This window comes from Hibiscus syriacus, unplaced genomic scaffold (assembly GCF_006381635.1).
Source record: "Hibiscus syriacus cultivar Baekdansim isolate YM2019G1 unplaced genomic scaffold, ASM638163v2 tig00111215_pilon, whole genome shotgun sequence".
NCBI lineage: Eukaryota > Viridiplantae > Streptophyta > Magnoliopsida > Malvales > Malvaceae > Hibiscus > Hibiscus syriacus.
Genome location: NW_024063023.1, coordinates 188,702 through 211,583, shown reverse-complemented (window position 1 = coordinate 211,583; position 22,882 = coordinate 188,702). Strand labels below are relative to the sequence as shown.

The 22,882-nt window shown below is 34.4% G+C and overlaps 3 protein-coding genes across 9 annotated transcripts; all 3 read right to left on the bottom strand.

Annotated features, from left to right (window-relative positions):
* Nucleotides 1-2,996: 2,996 nt before the first annotated feature.
* LOC120156372 (protein YIPF1 homolog) lies at nt 2,997-16,307 on the bottom strand. 3 transcript variants are annotated; one of them, XM_039167686.1, is made up of 7 exons: nt 16,289-16,307; nt 5,568-5,693; nt 5,426-5,462; nt 5,257-5,346; nt 4,343-4,541; nt 3,827-4,100; nt 2,997-3,580 (listed from the first exon to the last, which is right to left on the bottom strand). In XM_039167686.1, exons 2-7 carry the CDS (start codon nt 5,625-5,627, stop codon nt 3,386-3,388), a joined length of 855 nt encoding a protein of 284 aa, XP_039023617.1. In that variant the 5' UTR covers nt 5,628-5,693; nt 16,289-16,307; the 3' UTR covers nt 2,997-3,385. The 3 variants fall into 3 exon arrangements, with proteins under 3 accessions (XP_039023617.1, XP_039023618.1, XP_039023619.1); XM_039167687.1 differs by lacking the exon at nt 16,289-16,307 and having other exon boundaries at nt 4,343-4,508; XM_039167688.1 differs by lacking the exons at nt 5,426-5,462; nt 16,289-16,307.
* Nucleotides 7,289-15,808, bottom strand: LOC120156371 (protein NEDD1-like). Of its 3 annotated transcripts, none has more exons than XM_039167684.1 (11): nt 15,548-15,808; nt 15,105-15,217; nt 13,824-14,084; nt 13,632-13,736; nt 13,495-13,560; nt 13,103-13,324; nt 10,165-10,734; nt 9,358-9,969; nt 9,033-9,209; nt 8,794-8,931; nt 7,289-7,532 (listed from the first exon to the last, which is right to left on the bottom strand). In XM_039167684.1, the coding sequence occupies exons 1-10, from the start codon at nt 15,702-15,704 to the stop codon at nt 8,824-8,826; spliced, it is 2,391 nt and encodes a 796-aa protein (XP_039023615.1). In that variant the 5' UTR covers nt 15,705-15,808; the 3' UTR covers nt 7,289-7,532; nt 8,794-8,823. The 3 variants fall into 3 exon arrangements, with proteins under 3 accessions (XP_039023615.1, XP_039023616.1, XP_039023614.1); XM_039167685.1 differs by lacking the exon at nt 7,289-7,532 and adding an exon at nt 8,668-8,687; XM_039167683.1 differs by lacking the exon at nt 7,289-7,532 and having other exon boundaries at nt 8,704-8,931.
* A 1,334-nt stretch (nt 16,308-17,641) lies between the features above and the next one.
* On the bottom strand, nt 17,642-21,000 carry LOC120156373 (serine/threonine-protein phosphatase PP1 isozyme 4-like). 3 transcript variants are annotated; one of them, XM_039167690.1, is made up of 4 exons: nt 20,720-21,000; nt 18,970-19,529; nt 18,659-18,889; nt 17,642-17,908 (listed from the first exon to the last, which is right to left on the bottom strand). In XM_039167690.1, the coding sequence occupies exons 1-3, from the start codon at nt 20,913-20,915 to the stop codon at nt 18,704-18,706; spliced, it is 942 nt and encodes a 313-aa protein (XP_039023621.1). In that variant the 5' UTR covers nt 20,916-21,000; the 3' UTR covers nt 17,642-17,908; nt 18,659-18,703. The 3 variants fall into 3 exon arrangements, with proteins under 3 accessions (XP_039023621.1, XP_039023622.1, XP_039023620.1); XM_039167691.1 differs by lacking the exon at nt 17,642-17,908 and adding an exon at nt 18,164-18,328; XM_039167689.1 differs by lacking the exon at nt 17,642-17,908 and adding an exon at nt 18,281-18,322.
* Between the last annotated feature and the right edge of the window lie 1,882 nt (nt 21,001-22,882).

The window sequence follows — 22,882 nt, the reverse complement described above, 5'->3', positions numbered from 1 at the left end:
GCATCTGCAACGTAAAATCATAGTTTTATTTAAGAAACAAATCACTTCATAACATTCGTAATATTTGCAAATGTGATACAGCGACCGCAATTTAGTACTATGGAAATAATATTGATATTTGAGTATGTGTAATACATTATATATTTGTTAAAATACATATATCAAATACGTAACTCACTCAAGGATCGATAATACTACTAATTCAGATCGGGTACTGCAGAGGTAAGGGCGACCCTTTTAACCCAGTTTGTTCAATTCGCAATCGTCAAGATTCGAACTTCTGACCTGGATCTAATGTCTCATCCCACTAGATAATACTATTTTTTAAGCAATGAAAAATTATCTCCAACGTTTGTATAAATGAACATTTTTGCTTCTATATTTTCTTTTATAGTATTTTGGCTCGAACGTTTTAATTTTTGTCAAAATACCCTCCATTTATGGGTGGTAATAAGTCGAGTTGGATGGGATTTTTGGTCAACCCGATCCGACTCGAAAAATATGTATCATCGACCTGAACCAGACCTGAAAATCATATATCCTCCATCCGACTGGACCTACATATATCATCCACTTGACTTTGACCCGACCCGATATAAAATAATAACTTAATTACATTATTATCTCTGGGTCAGACGGGTCAGAGTTTTTTCACCCTATATCCGAACCTCCACCCGAACATGACCCGATTTGATCTCACTCCCTTAAAAAATTCAATCATAACCCAATTTTTTTAAAAAATAATCCGATCTTATCAGACTTGACCGGGTCAAAACCCATCAATTCTCGGTTAAATTCTCATCCCTACCTCCGTTGGTTAACTAACAATTTACTTCCAACGGAAAGTATTTCGACTAAAAATTAAAATAATGACTATTAAAATACTCTAAAAAACATAGATTAAAGTATTGATTTGTGCAAATGTTAGCGGTAATTTTATCATTATGCCTTTTCTTTATCTTAATTTGATTTGTTTATTTCTTCCTTGAAACCAAATACCAGCGAAGCAGCTTGATGCTAGGAAGAAAAGATATTAAAATAATTCAATGTCGAATCCACCTCATGGAATAATTATTTTTTAATAGTGTAGAGTTTATAAATTTACATTTTAGTCCAAGTTGGTGATTAGAAAATTTGTAACGATGAATGCAATTGGTATACAACAGATAAGATTCAATGAAAACAAACACTCATTTCAAAGTAAAAAAACCCATAAATATTAATTGATTAGCTTTAAGTATTTAGTCTATGGGATGAGACCTGAAACATATTAGGTGTTCGGGCATATATCTTGGTAAGATAATTCGAGGGACTTATTTGAAATTTTTTAAATTTTTGAAAATTTTAGAATTTTAAATTATTTTAAAAGGTAAAGTACACAAATGGTCCCCTAACTATAGGGTATTGCTTTATTAAGTCCCTTGATTATTAAAAGTTACAAAATGATCCTTCAACTATGGAATGTTACTTTGTTAAGTCTCTAGACTATTAAAAGTTACAAATTGATCACCCGACTACTCATTATGTTCCAAGCTCGTCATTTTTCGTTAAAAATTTGACGATTGTCTAAGCTAGACGTTAACATGATGACTGAGATATGATAGTCGTTTGAGATTATGAGATTATATTTTATCATGCCACAGTTAGCAGATTAACATTTAACTAATAATACCATTAATTTATTTAACGAAAATGAAAAGTTTGGAACCTAATGAATAGTTAGATGACCATTCTGTAACTGTTAATAGTCGAATAACTCAATAAAGCAACACTCTATAGTCAGAGGACCATTTTTTAACTTTTAATAGTCGAGAAACTTAACAAATTAGTATCTTATAGTCGGGGGACAATTTATGTACTTTAATTGTGGTTTTATGAAAAAATTTAAAAGTTTAAAAGTGAATATAATTAAAGATATTCAGAAAAAAATATAAAAACTAACGAAAATTTGAAATATTGAAGTATCCAAATAGCAATTTTTCCAAAATTGGAGGCCAGAGGAATCCTCCTCTGCTCGACTGGTCCTATCAATTCTGACTATATATTAATACTAACTACGTGAACTCCAGTTTTTGGGTTAGGTTGGGGTTTTATAATTAATTTTGACTATATTATTATTATAATTATTAGTTTGTTCCATTATGCTTTATAATTAATGTTATATATATATATAATATTTTAAAATTAATATTATAAATAATATATATTTTCTAAAATAATTGTGATTAATTTTAGTCGAGTATAACCTACATATTGTTTTTTTTAAGGTTAACAAGTTAATTTGGGTATAGTTTAGTGGTTAGACCTTGCATTGGGGTCCTAAGTTTGATCTCACCCAAGTTATTCATACTGTCCTTATTATTTTATCAATAAGATGACACATGTTGTTATCTTATTGGATGATATTAATTTATCAAAGAAAATAACATACAAATATGTTCGATGTTTTAGTGACCAAAATAAAAGTTTTTCTTAACGATGATGACTTCAATGAAAGTTCTCTAATTTTGAAAATCAAAGTGGAAGTTTATTAACTTTAGTGATCAATAAACTACCACTAATAAACACCCTAGATTAATAAAAAAAATTAGTTTAGTTGACGGTTTTAAATGGGATGGGTTTACAATTTGGCGGTTATAAGAGCCGGATCAAACCAACTGGTCGAACCAGGAATCGACGGTTCATTCGGGGTGAACCGGAGGCTAATTGGTTTGTACAATTAAGCACATATCAAGATCCATATCAATCCCACAAGGAAACCTCACGTGCTTTTGGATATGGGATAGACGTATACCTTGCAATTAAGCACGTATCAAGTTCTCCTGCTCCAACTCTTTGGTCTTAAGAATGCTGGCTTAACCATATCTGACCCTGGTTGCCGGACCGAAGAACGGACGGCTAATGCATTCCACTTACCGACCAAAATATCATAAACGGGCAAACGAGAGCGTCTACCTAGTAACTTCATGCTAGTTATTGTTTGTATTTCATAGGAGTTCGACACAAAAAATTGTTTTACGATGATAGGTAACAATTACAGTTAACAAATGAAGACCATGACAACCTATATTTCCATAACCATGTGCAAGAGAGAGTATTACTATTTCCAAAAGTTATAGGCCAACAAAACCTCGTCAATTAGATCAACCAGACTCCGAAATCGAATTAGTGGCAACGCAAAACCTCACCGAAAGCATTGACTCCTAAATCTCACTCCTGTTTCATGTTTCAATATTGCTAACACTCGCCAATCAACGAATTCCAAAAGAGAAAAACAAACTTTTCTTCGATGGGAATTTCGCTCAAACTAAACTCATTTTGCATAACTCCTGGTAATAGAGAATCCACAGCAGAGTTAAGATCATACATGATGACTTAGTGTGGTTTAGGGAAAGAACCAGACCTTGATGAAGATTGCAAGGGCCATTTGCAACAAGAATGCAGCAACCACCATAATTGTAAGGTCGTTCACCCCCTCGATATAAGATCTTAAATTCAAGTAAACAAAGCATGACGAGGCCATACCAGCGATTAGTATAATCATCCATCGGAGAAACTCCACTGGAATAAGCAGTAGGAACTGCAAATATGTCATATAGTACAGTCAGATGATTGTAAAAGAAATTATGATCAATATATTTGAGCTCCAAAATGATACAAAAATAGAAATCTATATGTGATCACCAGTTTAAAAGAACCCCAGAAGCATCGATGAATATGCAATTCCCGTCATCCATAGAAATAGAGAATAATTAAAAAGGAGATAGCTGTTGGACTTCAAATCTTCAATGGCAAGTTAAAGACTAATTTGGACCTTTAAACTTACCGCAGTTGGAATGAAAATGGAGAGAGAATAACCCCACATGCACCAAAATCGTATAAGGCTAGCATTTGAACCCAGATATTGAAGCAAGAAGTAAAATGCCAGTGGCACCACAACTGCATAACCGTAGATTCCAGAAGCTGCTACATTTACATAGCCAACATCAAAGCTCCAAGAAGTAGTGCCATCGGTACGCTTTTTCATAAGGTACGTGGCAAAGTTTCCAAAGGAAGAAAGCATGAAGACCAATGTAGTTGTGATCCAGATATGCCCATACCTAAATATAAGACAAAAATCAAGACAAATGAAGCTTTGATGCAAACAGCTTAGCATGTCTCATTTAGGCTTTGCTTGGTATGAAGGATGGAAAATTTGTTAATCAAAAGGTTGAGAATTTATTACTTTGAATCTCAACCATTTGGTAAACAAATTTTCCATCCTTCCTCATTTACATCCTTCGTACCAAGCAAAGCCTAAATGAGACTCACAGATCAAGAGGGGAAGGGGAAGCATACTCACAGATCAGGGTTAGCATCAATCTTGCTGAAAAAATCTCCACCAGTAGGATAAAACGAACTGATCAGCCTGTTTATCACAACATCTGTATCCACGTTAAAATACTGTGTGTATGATGAGATATTAAACACTCCCTTCCAGTTTTTTGGTGGCTGTTGTTCAAGGCTTTCTGCATATGATAGACAAAGGGGTAGAAACATTCCTTCAATTACACTAAATAAAAGCATTAAAATGTTACCGTGAGTGAATTACAACAGACAGCAATGCAGATGATAGTAACTTAACCACAATATCCTAAGGCTAAGGTGTTTTAGAACATGAATGAATAATCAATGGTCTGTGTTCCTTAGTCCGAAGAGGGGCACACAATCAAAAAAATAAAGAAAGAGAGTACTCAAGGAATGATAAGACACACACACACAAACATAAACAAAACCACAAAAGGTATATGCATCATGTGAAGGTTTCTTTTGGAAGTGATCGAGATATTGGCTACATCAACTGTATGAAGATACTGAATCATCCTTTTAATAACATTCACCATGGACTGCATTTTACAAAATGAAAATCGGTGACCACAAAAATAGAAGGCAACGAATGCAATGTATTCTCCCCATTCAAATTTAAAGGGTGTCGAAAACATAAACCTTGCTTGATAACTTTTCCTAAGATACCAGATTTAACTTCCAAAAAGAAGATCCACTTAGTTCAAAGATCAAATCTCCCAATACTTCAACCTAAATGCCATTACTTTGAAAAGCTTCTCTTTCTTTCAGTTAACACCAATAACAAATTTTCCTTACGATAGCCACTCTTCAAGACACTGATCATTCAAACGTAGCAGATTTCCAATTTCATCATAACATTTCATAACTGAAAAAGAAAAAAGATCGATAAATGAATAAAGTTCAATATACCAGTTGGAGCTTCAAGAGTTTGATAACCTCGGCCTCTACTTCCTCCGCTGCCATTATTCGGAGGGAAATATTGAATATTCGCTTCAGGAACTGCACAATTTTAATTTATAATTAATGTAAACAAATTCGCAATTAATCTAAACAAACTTCTCCAAAATAACAAAAGTACCTGCAAATGAGGCCTTCTTTTCTTCATTTATAACAGACTGAAATCCGGATGAAAATCGAAATCAAATTACGCTAAAATGCCGAATCCTAACAATTAAATTCGAAAAAATCAATAAAAAATCGTAAAAATTAAGAGGAATTACTGGAACTGAGCCGAGTAAATGACTGGTTGGAAGATTTGAATACGACGATGAATCATCCATTGAAAAATAAGAGATCGAATCAAGAAATGAACAGAAAGTGTGATTTTCTTGAAGAAAAATTGGGGAAAACGATGCGTTTTGCCCTATATCGGAAGCAACGGAGACGGCGAGGGGAGGAAGATATCGAAATACTCGACGGATCAACGATACACAACTGAAAGCTATCTGTTCGTACGCGCCTTTTCTTGGAGCGTTGAGGATCACGCGTTTGTTGCTTTTTTTCTGTTTTCCAGCGAGGTTCAAATGATTTGGGTTTAATAATGGGCCTACTTGCTTTAAAAAAAATCTTTTTAATATATAATATCTAAATTATTAATAATTTATTAAAAACTATACTTATATATATATATATAGACATGATACGCTTATACTATATAAAATTAATAATTTTACATTAATTTATAGTCATTAGAATAAAATATATAAATGCCTTAAATTTAATTAAAATTTATAATACATAAATAAATATGTTTTAACTCACAGTAAAATAATATTCTTTTTACCCAAATCATAAATCTTAAATCCAAAAATTCTACTAAAAATCTTAAACTCTAACCTTAAAAATAAAAAATATTATTTTATTGTGAATTAAAAAAATTATTTCTGAATTATAAATTTTAATTCAATATAAATTATTTATTTATTTAAATTTAATAACTATAAATTAATGTAAAACTTATTAATTTTATATTTATATTTTTTTAACAAATAAAGTATAAAGACTAGCTTTAGGCTAAAAAGTGGGGATATTCCATATTTCTTTATAAGTGTGGATTGATAAAGAAAAGGGATCCCTAAATAATACATATATTCATTGAATGTTTTATATTATCAATTGAACATATATAAAATTGTTACTTTAGTAACGTGATTTGATCATTAGTTAATTAACTGTATTCATCTAATAAAGTTTGTTTGGACTAAAATTAAAAAATTAGGGTAAAATACTAACAATATAACATCAAAAATAGTCCCCAACATTTACCAAAATATTCATTTTGACCCATATTATTTTTTTGAGCATTTTAACCCCAATGTTTCACTTTGAGACAAAAACCCCCTCTATAGATGGAAACCATTAGTTAACGCAACGACTAATACTCCAAAATAGAGACCTTTTAACATAAAATGAAATGTTAAGAGTTAAAAGTTCCATAAAAACAAGGACCAAAGTGATTATTTTTCCATTAGGTGACTTTTTGCCCTAAAATAAAATATTGGGGGCTAAAATGCTCCAAAAAATAGAATATAGGGTAAAATGACCATTTTGGTAAATATTAGAGGCTAATTTTGTTATTATGCCAATGTTAAAAAAAATAAGAGACAAAACTGTCATTTATGCAAAAGTTGAGTAGTGACTTTGTCATTATGTCCATAATTGCCTCTTTGTAGTTATTTTTAATTTTTTTTATAAAATCATTTTTATTTTAATAAATATATATAATGAAATGTTTTTTTTAGTTAAAGGGAGTATTAAAACAAAGAAAGAATGATGTTTGGGCCATGGCCCAATAACATTGAATTTTGAGTTTCTCTTTTTGTCATTGATGTTTCAAAAATAAATTATTAATTTATAATGTTGTTAACGATCGGGTAACAAAATACTAATATAACACATTAAATCAATTGATGTGGCATCATTTAGTCACACAAGACAATCACGTTGACTGATTGTTTGATTCCCATCCATTTTTACCAAATTTTGGCGTACTGGAGTCTGACCAGTCATGGGAAGTGCATGTATGAATTATCAGATGAACCAAAGACCATTGCCGAAAACGTGTGTCAAGCTGAATGCATCCATCGTTGACCCCATATCCACCATGGGACCTTCTCGCGCTTTAACTCGAATTGTAGGGGATTGGAAACCATTTGTCGGGAAGCTAATTATAATATTATAGAGACCTAAATATATATATATATATATAAAGAATATTATTAATCTCTAAATATATTAAAATAAGAATAAATACGTATTTAGTACTTAAACTATTAATTTTTGATATATTTTAGTATCTAAACTTTATTTTTTTTCAAAACCATGTCTAACGTTTAATTTTTATTTCATTTTAATACCCACCCTTTAAAACTTAAAGCGTTTAAACTATCAGTTTTGGCTTAACTCTAAATTTTGAATAAAATACTAAAATAAAACAAAAACTAAAATTTTTAACAACAATGTACTAAAATAAACAAAAACTAAATTTTAAATATGATTTTAAAAAAAATCAAAAATTTAAGTACTAAAACATATCAAAACTAATAGTTTAAGTATTAAATGCATAATTTACTCTAAAAATAATTATAATATAATATCAAATTATATTTTTCATTATAAACTCGACCTTATCACTCGAAACTCGTCACATTCGATTCAAATACCAACCCTACATAAAAAAGATACTATACTCAAATCAAATTCGAATGGCTAAAAAGAGATCAATGATTTAAAGAGTTGCAATCCGTTGATTTATTGTTGGGTTCAGACATATGGACGGCTGTGATTATTTAATTCTTTTATTTTATTTTGTTTTAATAAAAATGAATCGAGTAATTATATATTTTTTTAATTATATAAAAATAAATAAATAAATCATTTTTAAAATTTCCTTTTAACAGTTTTAAGTTGGGGTAAGATAACCCTGTTAAAAATGCGAAAGTCTATCACCTGATTTATGGTTAAAAGTAGCCAAAATCGAGTACCGACTGAAAATGTTATCAGAAATATATTAGGTTTAACATAATATAAAAATATTACGTTATTAGTAATTGTAACCTAAAATGTAACGAAAAAGATAACATTTTTGTTAGCAACCCAAAATATTAAAAAAAATAATATTTTAGGTTAAAACCGAAAATGTACAAAAATATAACAGTTTAGTTGAAATCGAAAATATTACAAAAAAATATAACATTTTTTGTTAAAACCGAAAATATTATTTTTTTTTCTAAAACATTTTCGGTTACACCTAATTTACTCCGACTTTTAGCCTTAAATTTTAGGTTATACCGCAGAATTACCCGTTAAAAACTTCATTTCCAATCAACCGAGAAGCATTTCTATTCATGTTTCAGAATAATAAAAATCTTAGCTCAACATACGTAACCAATTTTTATCTAACAGAAGACAGGCCTCCTCGTGAAACAAAAGAGGGGATTCACTAACCTGACATGGGAATGCTGTTTAGTCAGGCACTTAAAGCAATTGACGCAGCTGCTGATTTTCTTTCCGGAGAGACTTGACCTCTTCCATCAGTTCAGCCTGGTTCTGTAACATGGAGCTCATCACACGGGACATCTCCGTCTGTCCAACAATTTCCACAAAATATTAGAGCCGAGGAACAGGTACGTTAGCAGCTGAAAGCCGAAGCAATATCAAAGAAAAAAAGGATGATAGGCAAATACCTCCTGCATGTGAAATTGTCGTAATATTTCAATGTGTAGGTTCCTCATGTCTCCATGAATGGATTTCTGGAATGAATCGAGGGTTTCTTCGAGAGTACGTTGAAATAGCTGAAGAGTGAAGTTACTTCCTTGTTGGGGATCTTGTTGAGGAGCTTTGTGGTGTTGTAATGTTCCTCCCTGTTATATTCAGAACCGATGAGCCGTCATGTCGGAAGAAAACTATGAAATCAGGGAGATTCCCAAGACCTCCACTCTTAAGAGCAAATGTATATAGAGAAACTAAATATAGAAAGGAGCAATTATTTAACCAAACCAGGTTGCATACATTCATAGCTGGAAGAACTCCCGATTCCGCTGCAATCAATGAATCGGACCTCGATAACAGGCTGTTAAACAGCTCTTCCCTGGTTTCAGTTCCTGTTTTCTTTGTTTTCGGAGAAGCCACCAAATGGGATGTTCCGTCACTGAAAGCGGATGTAGTACTAATTCTCTCGGCATATGTTGAAAACCTTCGAGGCAGTGCAAAAGATGCTAGTTTTGGTGAGTCAAGGCTGCCAGCTCCGGTAGTGCCTTTTGAACCAAAAGCTAAAGCAGACATGGAGCTTGAGGAGAAGTGCTCAGGTAATCCCAATGAGGTCTCCTGATTTGATGAAACGTCTCTAGTGCGCAGATTTTCATAGCTCAGGTTAGAAGCTGTTACCGAGCTAATACTTGCTTGACTGAGCGATGAAGATTGATCTTGTCCGGAATATATAGAGCTTGTTGTCAGACCACCAGAAGCTGGCATCCCAAAACGAGATGGCAGCTGGCGAAGGTGACTAAATTTATCGGACATCTTCTCACCACCCCAAGCTTCTGGAGGAGTGATGGAAGTCTCTTCACTCTTGGAAGATGGTGCAGGGGTAGATCCCAATGCTGTAAAAGACTTTGTGTCATCCTGAAAAAATTAGTCGTATACAAAATCGTAACGTGCAACAAAGACCCAAAAATTATAGCAACTTCACTAAAAAAGCCAAATTATGTATCAGCAACAGTTCAGTAGAAGATTTAGATTGATATTTTATACAGAAAAATCAAAATGAATATGCCATCCATTGCTCTCATCCAAATAAGATATCAAAAAGCGTAAAACCTGTTGAGACATTGAACTGGACTTCCAATCAAGTACTGGATGATCACTGGCTCCATCATCAGCAAAAGTGAACCTCCTGCTAGACGGAAACATCACGGAGGAAGGCTTCTTATCAGCGGGTAGGTGCTCTTTCTTTGCACCATCGTGACCATCCCACAGCTTATCCAGTGAGGGTGTAATCGGATGAATATCCACAAGAGGGGAGAATACCTCCATATCATCCTTGAAATTGAATGTAGAACGAGGAGCTTGCAATCTTGTCAGTGTTCCGCCTGTCCACAGATGGCTTCTAATTGGTGTGTCAAGAGAAGAGGACAGATTGAGTGAGCCTGACACTGATCTAGTACTACTAGTAAGAGAAGATACTGCTGCAGGACCTGCACGGCCAGTGGTACGAGAACCAGAAACTGCTGTGGATAATGAAAGGCTTGATGATGTCACAGATGGAAGTGGGTCGGGCATAAGAACTGAATCCTCCATTGCACCTCCCAAAAGAGCAGTCTCAGCAGTGCAAGTAGTCTCATTAACAATGGCTGGTTTTGATCTTTGCCAGCATAAACTTGAAACAGCCTGATAGATGCTATAAACACTTAGGATTTAAAATGATTAAAGGAATAAAACTTACACTTCCATTTACATAAAACACTTTGAAGTTAGCACAAACAAGCACGCAGAGACAGCCCATTATAAGTCATTAGTTCCATTATAGAACATCATCTTTTATACACATACCCTTCAAAATTATATATCAAATTCAGATTTCTTATGGGAAAATAGAAAGCAAGTGCAAACTAGAAGAACTTATCATGGCCTGGGTTTCTTTTTAAATTAAAAAGATATGCATAACTTAAAGAACTCTATTTTGGAGTACTTAATGAGAGAAGCTCCTCCTTCTCTCTAAAAATCAGGTGTTTTAGATAAGTTTTTCTATTTTCATTCCTTATCATTTCTCTTAATGGCGAGTAAGGTGAGAGTTCCGGTTGGGAAAAACTGTCACTGTGATCATTTTCAACATTCCAGAGAGTTTTCATTACAAAGGTCTTTGGTTATTTTTCGATAAATATGGCGAGGTGGTGGATTCTTTCATCCCCAATAAAAGAAGCAAGGGAGGAAGTAGGTTTGGTTTTGTTCGTTTCACCAGACTGGAGGATGCGAGGAAGGCTATCAACTGTGTTGATAGATCTTGGATTCAAGGCAACAAAATTAGAGTATTCATGGCGAGATATCTTCCTCGTGATGTTTTCTGGAGGAAGAAGTTCTCTGGTCCTTATTCAGTTGAGGGAAACAATGTAAGGAAGGATGTTAGTCACATGGTGGCTCCCATTGCTGGTTCTGTTGACGACAATAAATTCTCAACTCTCAAAGACAGCTTGTTAGGATGGTGCAGAATTTTTATTAAGTGGGTAGAGTCGTCTTCTTTTGAAGAGGTAGTCGTATCCCCGTTATCCAAGGTGAGGGAGCTCGTTGGTGCCTAGTTTCCTGAGCTGGAAGAGGGTTCTGAAGAAGCTGGAAGTTCCATTCACTCTTCGGAGGTGCAGTAGGCCGTGAGGTGTTCTGAGAATGAAGAAATTTTTTCTGCTGTTTGGGGACTAGTGCTAGAGGCAGCATCCTATCGGGTGAGGGTGTGGAGGACAGGAACATAGGAGAGGCTTTGATGATGGGTCCGAGGAGCGACGTTGGGGATCAGAGGATGGTTCTTTCCCAAATGGAGGGAGTGGGGGAACACAAGACATTGTTGGTGCATGCAGAGAGAGAAGCAGTGGATGTCTTTAAGGACACTTGTTTGCCTGCACGTGGTTTTGTGGAGAGTAAGGATTTTTTAATTAATTCTCCCATACAGGATGGTCTCTTAGTGTCAAAGGAATTGGAAGATGTGAGCCTAAAGGATAAAGTGGATCAGTTGGTTCACGTGGAGAGGGATAATGAAGTTGCCTTTAGGAAAAATAGTGAGTCTGCATGTGCTTTTGTAGGCTCAAAGGATTATTTTAATGATTTCCCCATGTTGGATGGTCGGGTTGAGATAAGGGGGTGGAGGAAGGGATTCACGAGGGCTGTTGTTACAACTACGCTTTCGTAAATCCAAAGGGTATCGCAAGGCAGTACATGAGACCTAAGGTGGGTTCTGGCAACAAATTTAGATCTAAACAATTTTTTCAAGGGAATTTTACAGCTCCTAAAAGAAAGTATAGGGGTTCCCGAAGCAAGAGCCATCAGAGTAAGGTGCATTGGGAGGAAGAGGTGTCTGTTTTTATGGCAATTCACTTATGAATCTGATTTTCCAGCATTGGGCAGTCTCAACAGAAGGATACGTTCAATTCCTTGCCTTTTGGGAAAGATTTGGGTTGTGAGTCTAATGGCGCAGTAGTGTATCTATTGTCGAAAGACGATGGCGGGGGAAGGAGTAGAAGGTTCAGGTGATCTACACTATGCTTTTTGTCTGGAGCTGGAAGTTCGGATGGTCTTTAGCCAACAAGACGTGGTGATGTGGTGGAAAGGCGGCCATATGCGTGTTTTTTTTGTTTTCTTTTCATGTGAAAGCTCCGTGGCCTTTGAGTTAGAAGTTGGCTTTTATGGTTTTAGTCAGCTGCCACCCTTGGCTTTTTTTCTGGTTGTTTTGTTTGATTGAGTGACTATCGGGCCTCGTTTAGGTTTTTTGTTTGGCCAGTCTTTTTTAGGCTGTTGTTGTTGCTTTGTTGGATTAGGCTGGTTCTGGTAGGATTGTTGGTGGTTGTTTTTGGTGTTTTGTTCATATTGGGGGTGGCTCCCTGGTTGTATCGTGTTCTTTCTATGGTTAATAAAATCTTAAGGCACTCTTTTCCTCCTTCCGCTGATTAAGGAGCTTCTCTATAAGCTCCTTTAATCATGAAGGAGGTTTTTAACGAGGCCTGCAATTCCTATCAAAAAAAAAAAGATATGCATAAAGCAAAAGATAACCAACCTCTGAACTACTATAAGCACGAAGAACAGTGAAAGGCTGTAGTTTTCCCCTGATATCATAGAATACCACTCTACCATTACCGGTGCCAGCTGCCAGTGTCCAACCATCATCTCTAAATGCCAGTGAAGAAAAAGGTGCCTCGTATGAAATGAAAGCTGATGGTCTTCTAGACCCTGAATCGTAAGTGTATAGCTTCTTATCCAACCCAACACTAGCAATTATCTGTCAAAAAGGAAAAAGGGACTTCACATGTCAAAATATTTAACTATTTTTGAAAGATGTCTTAACCATAGAAAAGTTTCCTTCATCTCAACCTTCCAGAAAAGGTCAGCGTATTCCTTTAACTAATCCTGAAAGAATGAACAGAAGAAATAAAAAGGAAATACTGAGACCTTATCATTGGAGGGTGAGAAACTAATGCCAGCTGTGGGAGCAGAATGCTGATTCAACCAAGAAACCTGTAAAAGCCAGTAGATTACATATATGCTTTAAACATCAAGAATATTAAGAGAGTCAGAGAGAAGGGAACCTTAGGGCTACGACCAGTGGTATCCCATAAATGGACAGATCCATCATCACCTGCAGTCACTAAAATGTGTCGACTAATCCGCGAATAATCAAGCACCTTTAGTTCCTGGTCTTAAAATCCACCAAAGGAAAATTAGCTAGCAAACAAGAATAAGAACTTAACATAAACACCCAAATGCAACAAGCTAAACACCTGTGCATCAGGATCTTTTAATTCAGCAGCCTTTGCCCCAGAAGCAAGGTTGTGAAGTATTAGATCCCCACTAAGGCTGATGGAAGCTAAGTGCTCGTCTTTGCAGTTGTACATTACACCTGTTATTGAGCTGGTATGACCCCTTAACCATTTGATGCAACGCTTCCGCTGCAAATCCCATATTCTTACAACTTGACCACTTCCCCCTGAACATATGTATCTGGATCCCTTGTTGCTAAAGCTAATAGCTAAAATAGACTCCTGCAAATATAAGGGAAATTCTGCTTTGTAAATTTGACTAGGAAGGCAATGGCAGTAATTACTTAAAATTCCGGTAGCCTTGTAAACCAATTAAGGAATGAAATCAACGAATTAGAAATATCAAGTGTCATCAACGAATAATAAATTCGGTGGTCAAGTCATAAAACCTCGTGGGTTCTAGTTTCCCAAATGAGAGCTCATACCTTTTTCTTCTTTAGGCATAAAACATTATAGCATCTAATTTGAGGAAATGAACATCATTATAGAGGAATGCAAAGCACTAAATGTTTGAAGCAAGCATTCCCAATTCCCATCCATGCTACTTAATCACATCCTCCTCTCATGCTACTTACCAGCATTGATGCTAGAAACATGTGATTGTATAGACAGAAAGAACAATTATATTTTGTTCATTATACTCCTAGACTACAAACAACAATGCACTGCACGACACGCTCACATTGATAAAGGAGAAACTTCAGAAAGCAATTGAATTTAAAACTGCTCTCTTTTGTTCATAAGTAACTCAATTTAAAACATGCACGAACCAAGTGACCTCAGTGGTTAAAGGATTGTTGTTATCCATTGGGGTCCCAAGTTCAAGCACCACATATGCCAGGGGTACAAGCGTTCATTATCAAATGGATGAAAGTATTTGAACATATACTACTTTGTATTCACCCCAAAATTATATATAAAAAAAAAGCTCAGTTTAAAACATGATTTAATAATCTACAACCAGCGTCATCCAAAAAATCTTTAAACCAGCTGCCAATCAACATCGCACATCCTATAGGTAACTTCTATTTCAACATGTAAGTAATTGAAGTTAATAGACCTTAGAGCATCGACAACACAGTTAGGGACAAAGAACATAACAATTTTGGAATTAACATGCATGATCTACCTAGAAATGAAAATATATCCCACTGACCCACTCCAAAAACTTATGTTTCAAATAATCAAACTATAAGTATTTCAACAATTTTCAACAGTTTAGGAATCGTAGAGAAGGATTGCCTCAATGTTATCTCCACTATTACTCCCATCAACCGGAATTGTCCCAATCCTCTGCCCATTTTTCCGCCACAAGGATATCTTCTTATCCTCTCCAGCACTCGCCACCACTAAATCTGCCATAACATTTGCTCAGCTGGAATCAGTTCAAATAGCTATACACAAGTAAAACCAAAACAGAACCGAACTGAATTTCTCAGTATAATTGCTAAATTCATCTTAAGCAAACTTCTAAACTTTTAAATGCAAATAATTAAATTAAAATAAGATCTTATCCCGTTTAACTCGATAAATCAATCATTTCAAATATTTTTTAACCTTTTTTTTCAAAAAAAGGCAAAAAGATAAGACAATTACGGCAACCGAACAGATCGTAACAGCAGGAATGTGAGGCGGAAAAAAAGGTTAATCGTTTTAAAAATAACAAAAAGGATGGAAGAACTTACTAGTGTGGTTCCACTTAACCGAGTTGACAACGCAACTCGGAGAAGGCGAGTAAGTCAAAACGCAAGGATCGTTCGGTTCGAGCTTAATGTCGAAGATCTTCACGGTGTCGCCGCCACTCGCTGCTAGTAACTCCGACGACGGATCCGATAGATTCATCGTAAATCTCTCTTGTTTAAGTAAAAAGAAACATATAATTTTCTCAGGAAAAAATTGAAACTCAAACGAAAGCCCGAAATGAAAATTAATTGGAATCTGGTGGTTAGAGAAGAGGAGAGTAAGTAAACCCTACGTCAAAGCAAAAGAAAGCGAGGAGGCCAACAATTTTTAATCTTTTTCCTTTCTAAATTTTGAAGTGTGTGGGCTCCTTTGTCCTTTATGATTTATAGTTTATAAATTTAAAAGTTGTGATTAAACTAATGGAGTTTAATTAAATTTCCTTTTATAGTTTTAATTGTTTTATAATTTAGAAATAATTAAATTTATAGATTCACTTTTTTTTAATTAATCACTAGTATATGATCTATTGACCGATTAATACAGAGGCGATGACACCCTCTCAACCAGTTTGCTCCATTCGCAAACGTCAGGATTCGAACCCCTGACCTTATTTAATGAACCTAATACTTCATCTCACTAAACCAACTGATTGTTAGTAAATTTATAGATCCACTTTAATAATAAAAAGAAAATATTTTAATCAACTACCACTATAAATGTATACATGTTGATTGGTTCACTCATTTTTCTTTTCTTCTTTTTTATGTACATAGTAGTTGTTAATTTTCTTTAAAAAAATTTAAATTATAATGATGATTTACAACTATAAGTGTAAATTAAACGCGTAATTAGAATATTTCATATAATAATTAACATAAAATTAGTCATTTAAGATCATATAAAGGCCATACAATGAAAATGTTAAAAACTCATCCAATAATTTCAAACAAAATAAAGATGTGAATAGATATAAATTTATCGGAAAGCGAATCATGACATGGATCAAACTTCTGAAAGATCACAGAAATCCGCGAATCAGAATTGAGCGTTGTAAGAAAATTATCTCTAAACACAAACCACATATCCAAATTCATTCGAAGATCTAAAACAAGATAGTAGTCGAGACGAAGTCAAATTCATCTCTAATAAAATTAAACAAGAAAGTCGAACAAATAACATATAAAAAGAACCGAAACATGTCAAAAGATAGATAAAAATAGGGATACACATGGGTTGGGTTAACTGAAACCCAACCCGATAATTTTTCATTCTCGACCGACCCGAAAAAGATATACCTCCACCCAACCCAGACCCAACCCTATTTTTTGAGATAAAATTCAAAAGTGACCTAAAATAATATATTTATTAAAAAATATTATTTTTATTTAATAGAAATAAGGATTTAATTAAAAAATAATATATGAAAGACTATTATTACAATTATCCATAAATATATAAGTTAAAATTACATTTTTCCCAGGTCGGGTCAGGTCAAATATTTTTTACACTAAACCAAAACTTGACTCGACCCGAACATAACCTCCAAAAAACCCAATCGATACCCAATTAAAAAAATATGAAATTCAACCCGATCGGGTCGGGTTAAGTCAAAATCCATCAGGTACAAGTCTCATTTCTATCCCTAGATAAAAACGTATCAAAAAATAGATGAAAACTTATCAAAACGTGTCATAAGACAAAACTATTAATTTTGAAAAAAAAACAAATATACAATATAAAAATAAAAATAATAAATACTGACAGTCGACAACCAGTACCAAAGCCGGTGCCTGTCGCTGACCAACAAAAACAAAGGAGAAGGCAAGCGGCACAAAATTAAAGGAAAAAGAAGACTAGGGCAACAAATAGAATACTAATTTAAACATTATCTCATATAACAATTATCTAATTAAGTCAATTTTAAGATATATTACTCGTCTTCCCTCAAAAGAACGTTTTTACCCTACAAACATTTGATTGCACAAGGCTCTAAATTGCAGCTAATCATCTCATAACATTTGATTGCACCTAATTATATATATCCATACAGACAACTCAATCAGTGAATAGTCCGAGAGGTACGAAAAACCGTTTCAAGGACGAACACGGCCACATTCTTTTTATTTGTTCCAACAACTCGGAGCACACCTATGAGCTGCCAGACCAGATATATCTATACATGCACAGCAGATTAGCTGCTATAAAGAAAAATATAGAGTTGCGGGTTATGCTACACGAAAGCAGACTCGAAACGTTTTTACCCTACAAAACGGTGTCCACAAAGGCGTCGCTTACATCTCTCTGGCAAGAGTTCGGAGCCTGCAATCTTCAGTTTCAACCATTTTTGGGACTGATAAGGATAACTACATTAGAGAAAAAGAGAAACGGTTAATAATACAAAGTAGCACTGATAGTTGTTTTGTCGTTTAATCGGATGAATAGCAAAGACTGATATATAAAAAATGAGAAACATAATTAACAATTATAATAAGCAATAGCATCATATGGATTTAAAGAGAAAAACATCCATTTTCTTCTTGTGCTGTATTCCGACTAACAAAACTACAAAACACATTACCGATCATCAATACTCTCACACCGGACAGAAGAGGAGGACATTGAAGGAGAAGAAAGCAGGCAATCGGGAAAGTGGATACTGAGGATAGGGGCTGATCACTAAGTTATACCATAGAAAGAAAATCACTTCCATTCTTCTCGATTAGAAGCCCTTTTTGTCTTTTCTCTATTTTGATGTGATCCAGGGAGAATCCTATGGCCTGAATCTTAAGAGAGAGAAAGAGGGTGATCAAAGAAGGTATTTTCTTTAGTTTCTAAACTTGGACCATCAAAAAATATCATGAGCGTTTCTAGATTGGTTTGACAAAAAGTGCTTTATGATAACGACGATTCAATATTGTTTCCACCTAAAAGCTTATGATTACAATTATTTAAATAACATCATAAACGTATTCAGACTGCACGAGATACCTGAAAATGCTAAAGCTTCTAAGTTCTAATACCATCCTGAGGGAAGTAACAACCACTAATAATGAAGAGGATATGACAAAGAAAATCATCAAAATCAATAAAAGATACAACTTTATTTAGCTGACCTTCGTAGAGACTTGCACGCCATTATATGTTGATAGCTGCAACCATTACATTTTAGTGGACATGAACTTTGCTTTTTTCTCTGCTGGCTTGAGAATCTGGAAAGAACACATCAGGTTGTCATCGACACTCATCATTGCACCAGCATTATCAAATTCACCACAATAGTTGGGTGCTGAAAATATTGTAACAAGTTGCCTATCAGCAAAGAATTCGTAACCATCCTCCACAACCTGCACAAAAATAACCAGCTTAACTTCAAAATAGAACATCATTAAACACAATAATGGGAAAGCCTAGTTAAGTCAACAACCTGATGTGCACGGCAGACAAGATCTAAATCATGCTTTGCCAAGAATTCAGACACCTTGTCTGGACCAAAGGTGTATGAAACTCCTCTGTCATTCATTCCCCATCCTTTCACCTCTCTATCAGGGTCAGACCAAAGCAAATCACACAGCAAACCGGTGTCAGGAATTGCAGTTGGTCGAGATAAGTTTCTAATTTGATCCAGGTTTGTCAAGTCAGGGGAAAGACCACCATGCATACACAATATTTTGTCGTCTATAAGAGCAGCCACGGGAAGGCAGTTAAAACAATCAGTAAAGCTTTTCCAAAGTCTCACATTAAACCGTCGCTTGCATTCATCATAAAATCCATATATCCGATTAATAGATGCACATTCATGGTTTCCTCGCAATAGAAAAAAGTTCTCCGGATACTTTATCTTATAAGCAAGTAAAAGACATATCGTTTCCAAACTCTGCTTGCCACGATCCACATAGTCGCCTAGAAATAGGTAATTGGCATGAGGTGGAAAACCCCCATACTCAAACAGCCTTAACAAATCACTATATTGCCCATGTATGTCACCTAAAAGAGAAACAAAAATTTTACAGTAAGAATCAATAAAATACAGGAAAATGATGGTAGCAGTGTTGTCAATGGTGCAAGGCACACTCTAGGCACTAGAACCCTTATATTGTCTCAGGCACATAGGACAAAGAAAGAAGTAGGCTCATTGAAGTGAACTGCAATAGGTATATCTGTAAGTACACACACACATATGCGAGTTTTTACAAGTCTCTGTGTGTACATATATGTGTGTAGATATATGATAAACTCTAAAGTGTGCTCTAGTTTACCTAAAAAAAGCATTTTATTTAGTTAAAATGCATGATTTCCTTACAGTCAATGTTTGAAGTTGAATGGTCATATATTGAGAAGCATAGGTTTCGATATTATCCCTCTCTTACTATTAAAGGTATATCAAATGAAAAAAAGTGAAAATAGAACAAATTAAAGAGAGATTCAATCGGGCAGGCTTTTTTTTTATGCCTATTGACCTCACAAAAAAGCAGGCGTCTTATGAAATAGGGCTCGCCTGAAAGGGCGCTTTTGTTTTATATTGCTAAGGCACAGTCGAGCCTAGGTGCACGCCTCAGTCCATTCAAGTTTACAATTAAATTTGCAGATGCCATACGCAGACTATATCATTTCAATTGCTTCACACATATTTTTCTATAAAAAGCAGGCGTCTTATGAAACAGGGCTCGCCTGAAAGCGCGCTTTTGTTTTATATTGCTAAGGCACAGTCGAGCCTAGGTGCACGCCTCAATTCATTCAAGTTTACAATTAAATTTGCAGATGCCATATGCAGACTATATCATTTCAATTGCTTCAAATATATTTTTCTACAGCTTCCAGCAATCAAACAGTTAAAAAGAAAACAACAGCAACCCAAATTCCTCCACCTTTCCATCTAAAAAGAGAGGTAAATTACGGTTTTAAAAAGGTGAACTTCATCTTTATCTGGTTCAGAAATCTATAATATTAAAACCCCATTAAAAAACCAAAAGAATCATATTCACTGAAAACTATTTATTCAACACTTACAAAAATGCAACCTTTACCAATCTATCACAACCTAATATTACTTATAAAAAACCCTCAGCTTTCCTTCAAAACCCACAAAATACTTTCTAATAAAAAACCCCCCAACGAAACATAAAGCTCAAATTCTATTCCTAAAGTTAAAAATTAAACCACCAAAAGAAAATTACCACAAATTTTGATGGGTGCTTCGAGTTCAAGCAAATTCGGCTGTTGAGAGAAGATGTCTTTTGAAGCAACGCAAAGCTGCTTGATCTCGGATTCGGATAATTGCACTTGTTTCCCTGGCCTGGCTGATTGGACTTCCGTCAGCCGTCTGATTATATCGTCTAGCACCGCCGGGTCCATCCCTTGTACCGCGGCCATTAGATCCCTCCTCCTTCAACGGCCACCTGAATAAACCAAACCCTAGAACTAAAAAGTTAAACGGGACAGATAAATGATCCCCTTTTTTAGGGAAAACGGAATTAAATTGAAGGGAAAATATCTTCTTGACTTTCATTTTCCAAAGGAACAATGGAAGGAAAACATAAGAGTGAAATGACGTCGTTTTCGAAGAGTTGTTGTTCTTAGACCGTTCGGCGTTTGGGCCGGTTCATTTTGTTGGTTCAAGCTTTTTTGTTCGAACATCTAACTTAAATTTAGGGTAAATTATCCGTTTAGTACTTAAACTATCAGTTTTGATCCATTTTAGTACTTAAACTTTTATTTTTCTTCTTCTAAAATCATACCTAAATTTAGTTTTTGTTTTATATCAGTACCTACATTCAAAATTTAACGTTAAGTTTTGAAATAATTAAAAGTTTAGGTGGTAAAACGGACCAAACTAATAGTTTAGATACTAAATGTTTTAAGTTTTTAACGGCGAGTATAAAATGAAACAAAAACTAAATGTTAGGTATGATTTTGAAATTTTTTTTAAAGTTTAGGTACTAAAATGAGTTAAAATTGATAATTTAAGTATTAAATGTGTCGTTTACCCTTAAATTTATTCATTTTAAAAGGCTTTAACTCTTATATGAGTTATTTGAATAAATTTAATTTTTGCTTGATCATTTTGAAAGATTTAGGACTTATGTAAGTACGAATTAAATAACCTTAGTGGTTAGAGGAATGATTGTTATCTTTAAAAGTCTCGAATTTAAACACGACGTCTGTAAGGGTATTTAAACTTTCATTATCAAATAACTGAAACTCCTTAGAATAAATACTCTGACTAATAAAGAAAAAAAATATTATATAAGCCTTCCCTAAAATATTTGATCTCGACTTGAGCATTTAGCCTTAATAATAATAACATGATAGGTAACTTTTGAATTGTTCCTACTTTGGTTATTATATCGTTAAATTGGAAAATGTTAAGCATTGAAACATGTTTAATCTCACATTCTCCTATTGTGTAGTAACAATATCCAGTTACACAATATCCAGGGATGGACATGGGTCGGGTTTGAATCGAGTTGACCCGAAAATTTTACATCCTTCACCCGATCTGACCCAATCCAAAATATATACCCTTCACCTGACCCGATTTTTTGAGATAAAATTCGAATCCGATCCGACCCGATCAGAAATAATAATAAAATAACATTTTTATTAATAAAATAGTGATTTAATTGAAAAAAATATATATAGAGGGGTATTATTGTAATTATTCCTAAATATATTAGATAAAATTGTATTTTTTTGGACTGGGTATTTTTACCCTAAATCCGAATCCGACCCGACCTGAAATTAAAAAAACCGATCGGATCAGGTCGCAACCCATCGGGTTCGGGTCCCATGCCCATCTCTAACGATATCTATTGAATTAAAGTAAATTTACATTTATTTATTTATATATATATATATATATTATTAATCTAGGATAATCACATATATGTTTAGAGATAACTTTCGATCATTTAACATTAAACGCTCACACCCCTGACATTTTTAGTGCTCGAACTCGGGATCTCATAAAATAATAACAATTCCTTTACCACTGAAGTCACTTAATTCGTGCAAAATTCTTTATATTGATGTTTATATTGATGTTTGGAAAAGGAGGGTTTGGGTATATGTTTGTCTTCTTTGGGACATGTTTGAGACATGATCAACAAGTGTGTTAGAAAGACAGACCATTGAGGCAAAGATTCTTAAGAAACACTCATATTTTTCGCTTTCAATCTATCCAAAATCATAGATAATATATGTGTTATGTGTGCTTTCTATATAATATAACTCCGATACATAAATCTCGAATGTTTAATTTGAAGATCAATGTTCGTTTATCTGTTCAGAAATTCGACAAGAATCATCTTGTCTCCTCTAGAAAAAGGTGGTTGGATACT

Bases quoted from the DNA above. Each gene is read 5' to 3' on its own strand.
- LOC120156373 (XM_039167690.1), bottom strand. From the start codon at position 20,915: ATGGCCGCGGTACAAGGGATGGACCCGGCGGTGCTAGACGATATAATC. The intron at 19,530-20,719 runs GTAATTTTCTTT...TTTCTCTTTTAG, and splicing joins AGCACCCATCAAAATTTGTG to GTGACATACATGGGCAATAT. The intron at 18,890-18,969 runs GTTGTTGACTTA...ATTTTTGTGCAG, and splicing joins TTGTCTGCCGTGCACATCAG to GTTGTGGAGGATGGTTACGA.
- LOC120156372 (XM_039167686.1), bottom strand. From the start codon at position 5,627: ATGGATGATTCATCGTCGTATTCAAATCTTCCAACCAGTCATTTACTC. The intron at 5,463-5,567 runs GTAATTCCTCTT...TCCGGATTTCAG, and splicing joins ATTTACTCGGCTCAGTTCCA to TCTGTTATAAATGAAGAAAA. The intron at 4,542-5,256 runs GTATATTGAACT...GTGTAATTGAAG, and splicing joins AACTCTTGAAGCTCCAACTG to GAATGTTTCTACCCCTTTGT.
- LOC120156371 (XM_039167684.1), bottom strand. From the start codon at position 15,704: ATGAATCTATCGGATCCGTCGTCGGAGTTACTAGCAGCGAGTGGCGGC. The intron at 14,085-15,104 runs GCAATCCTTCTC...TTATATTTGCAG, and splicing joins ATAGTGGAGATAACATTGAG to GAGTCTATTTTAGCTATTAG. The intron at 13,325-13,494 runs GTCTCAGTATTT...CCTTTTTGACAG, and splicing joins TCTCACCCTCCAATGATAAG to ATAATTGCTAGTGTTGGGTT.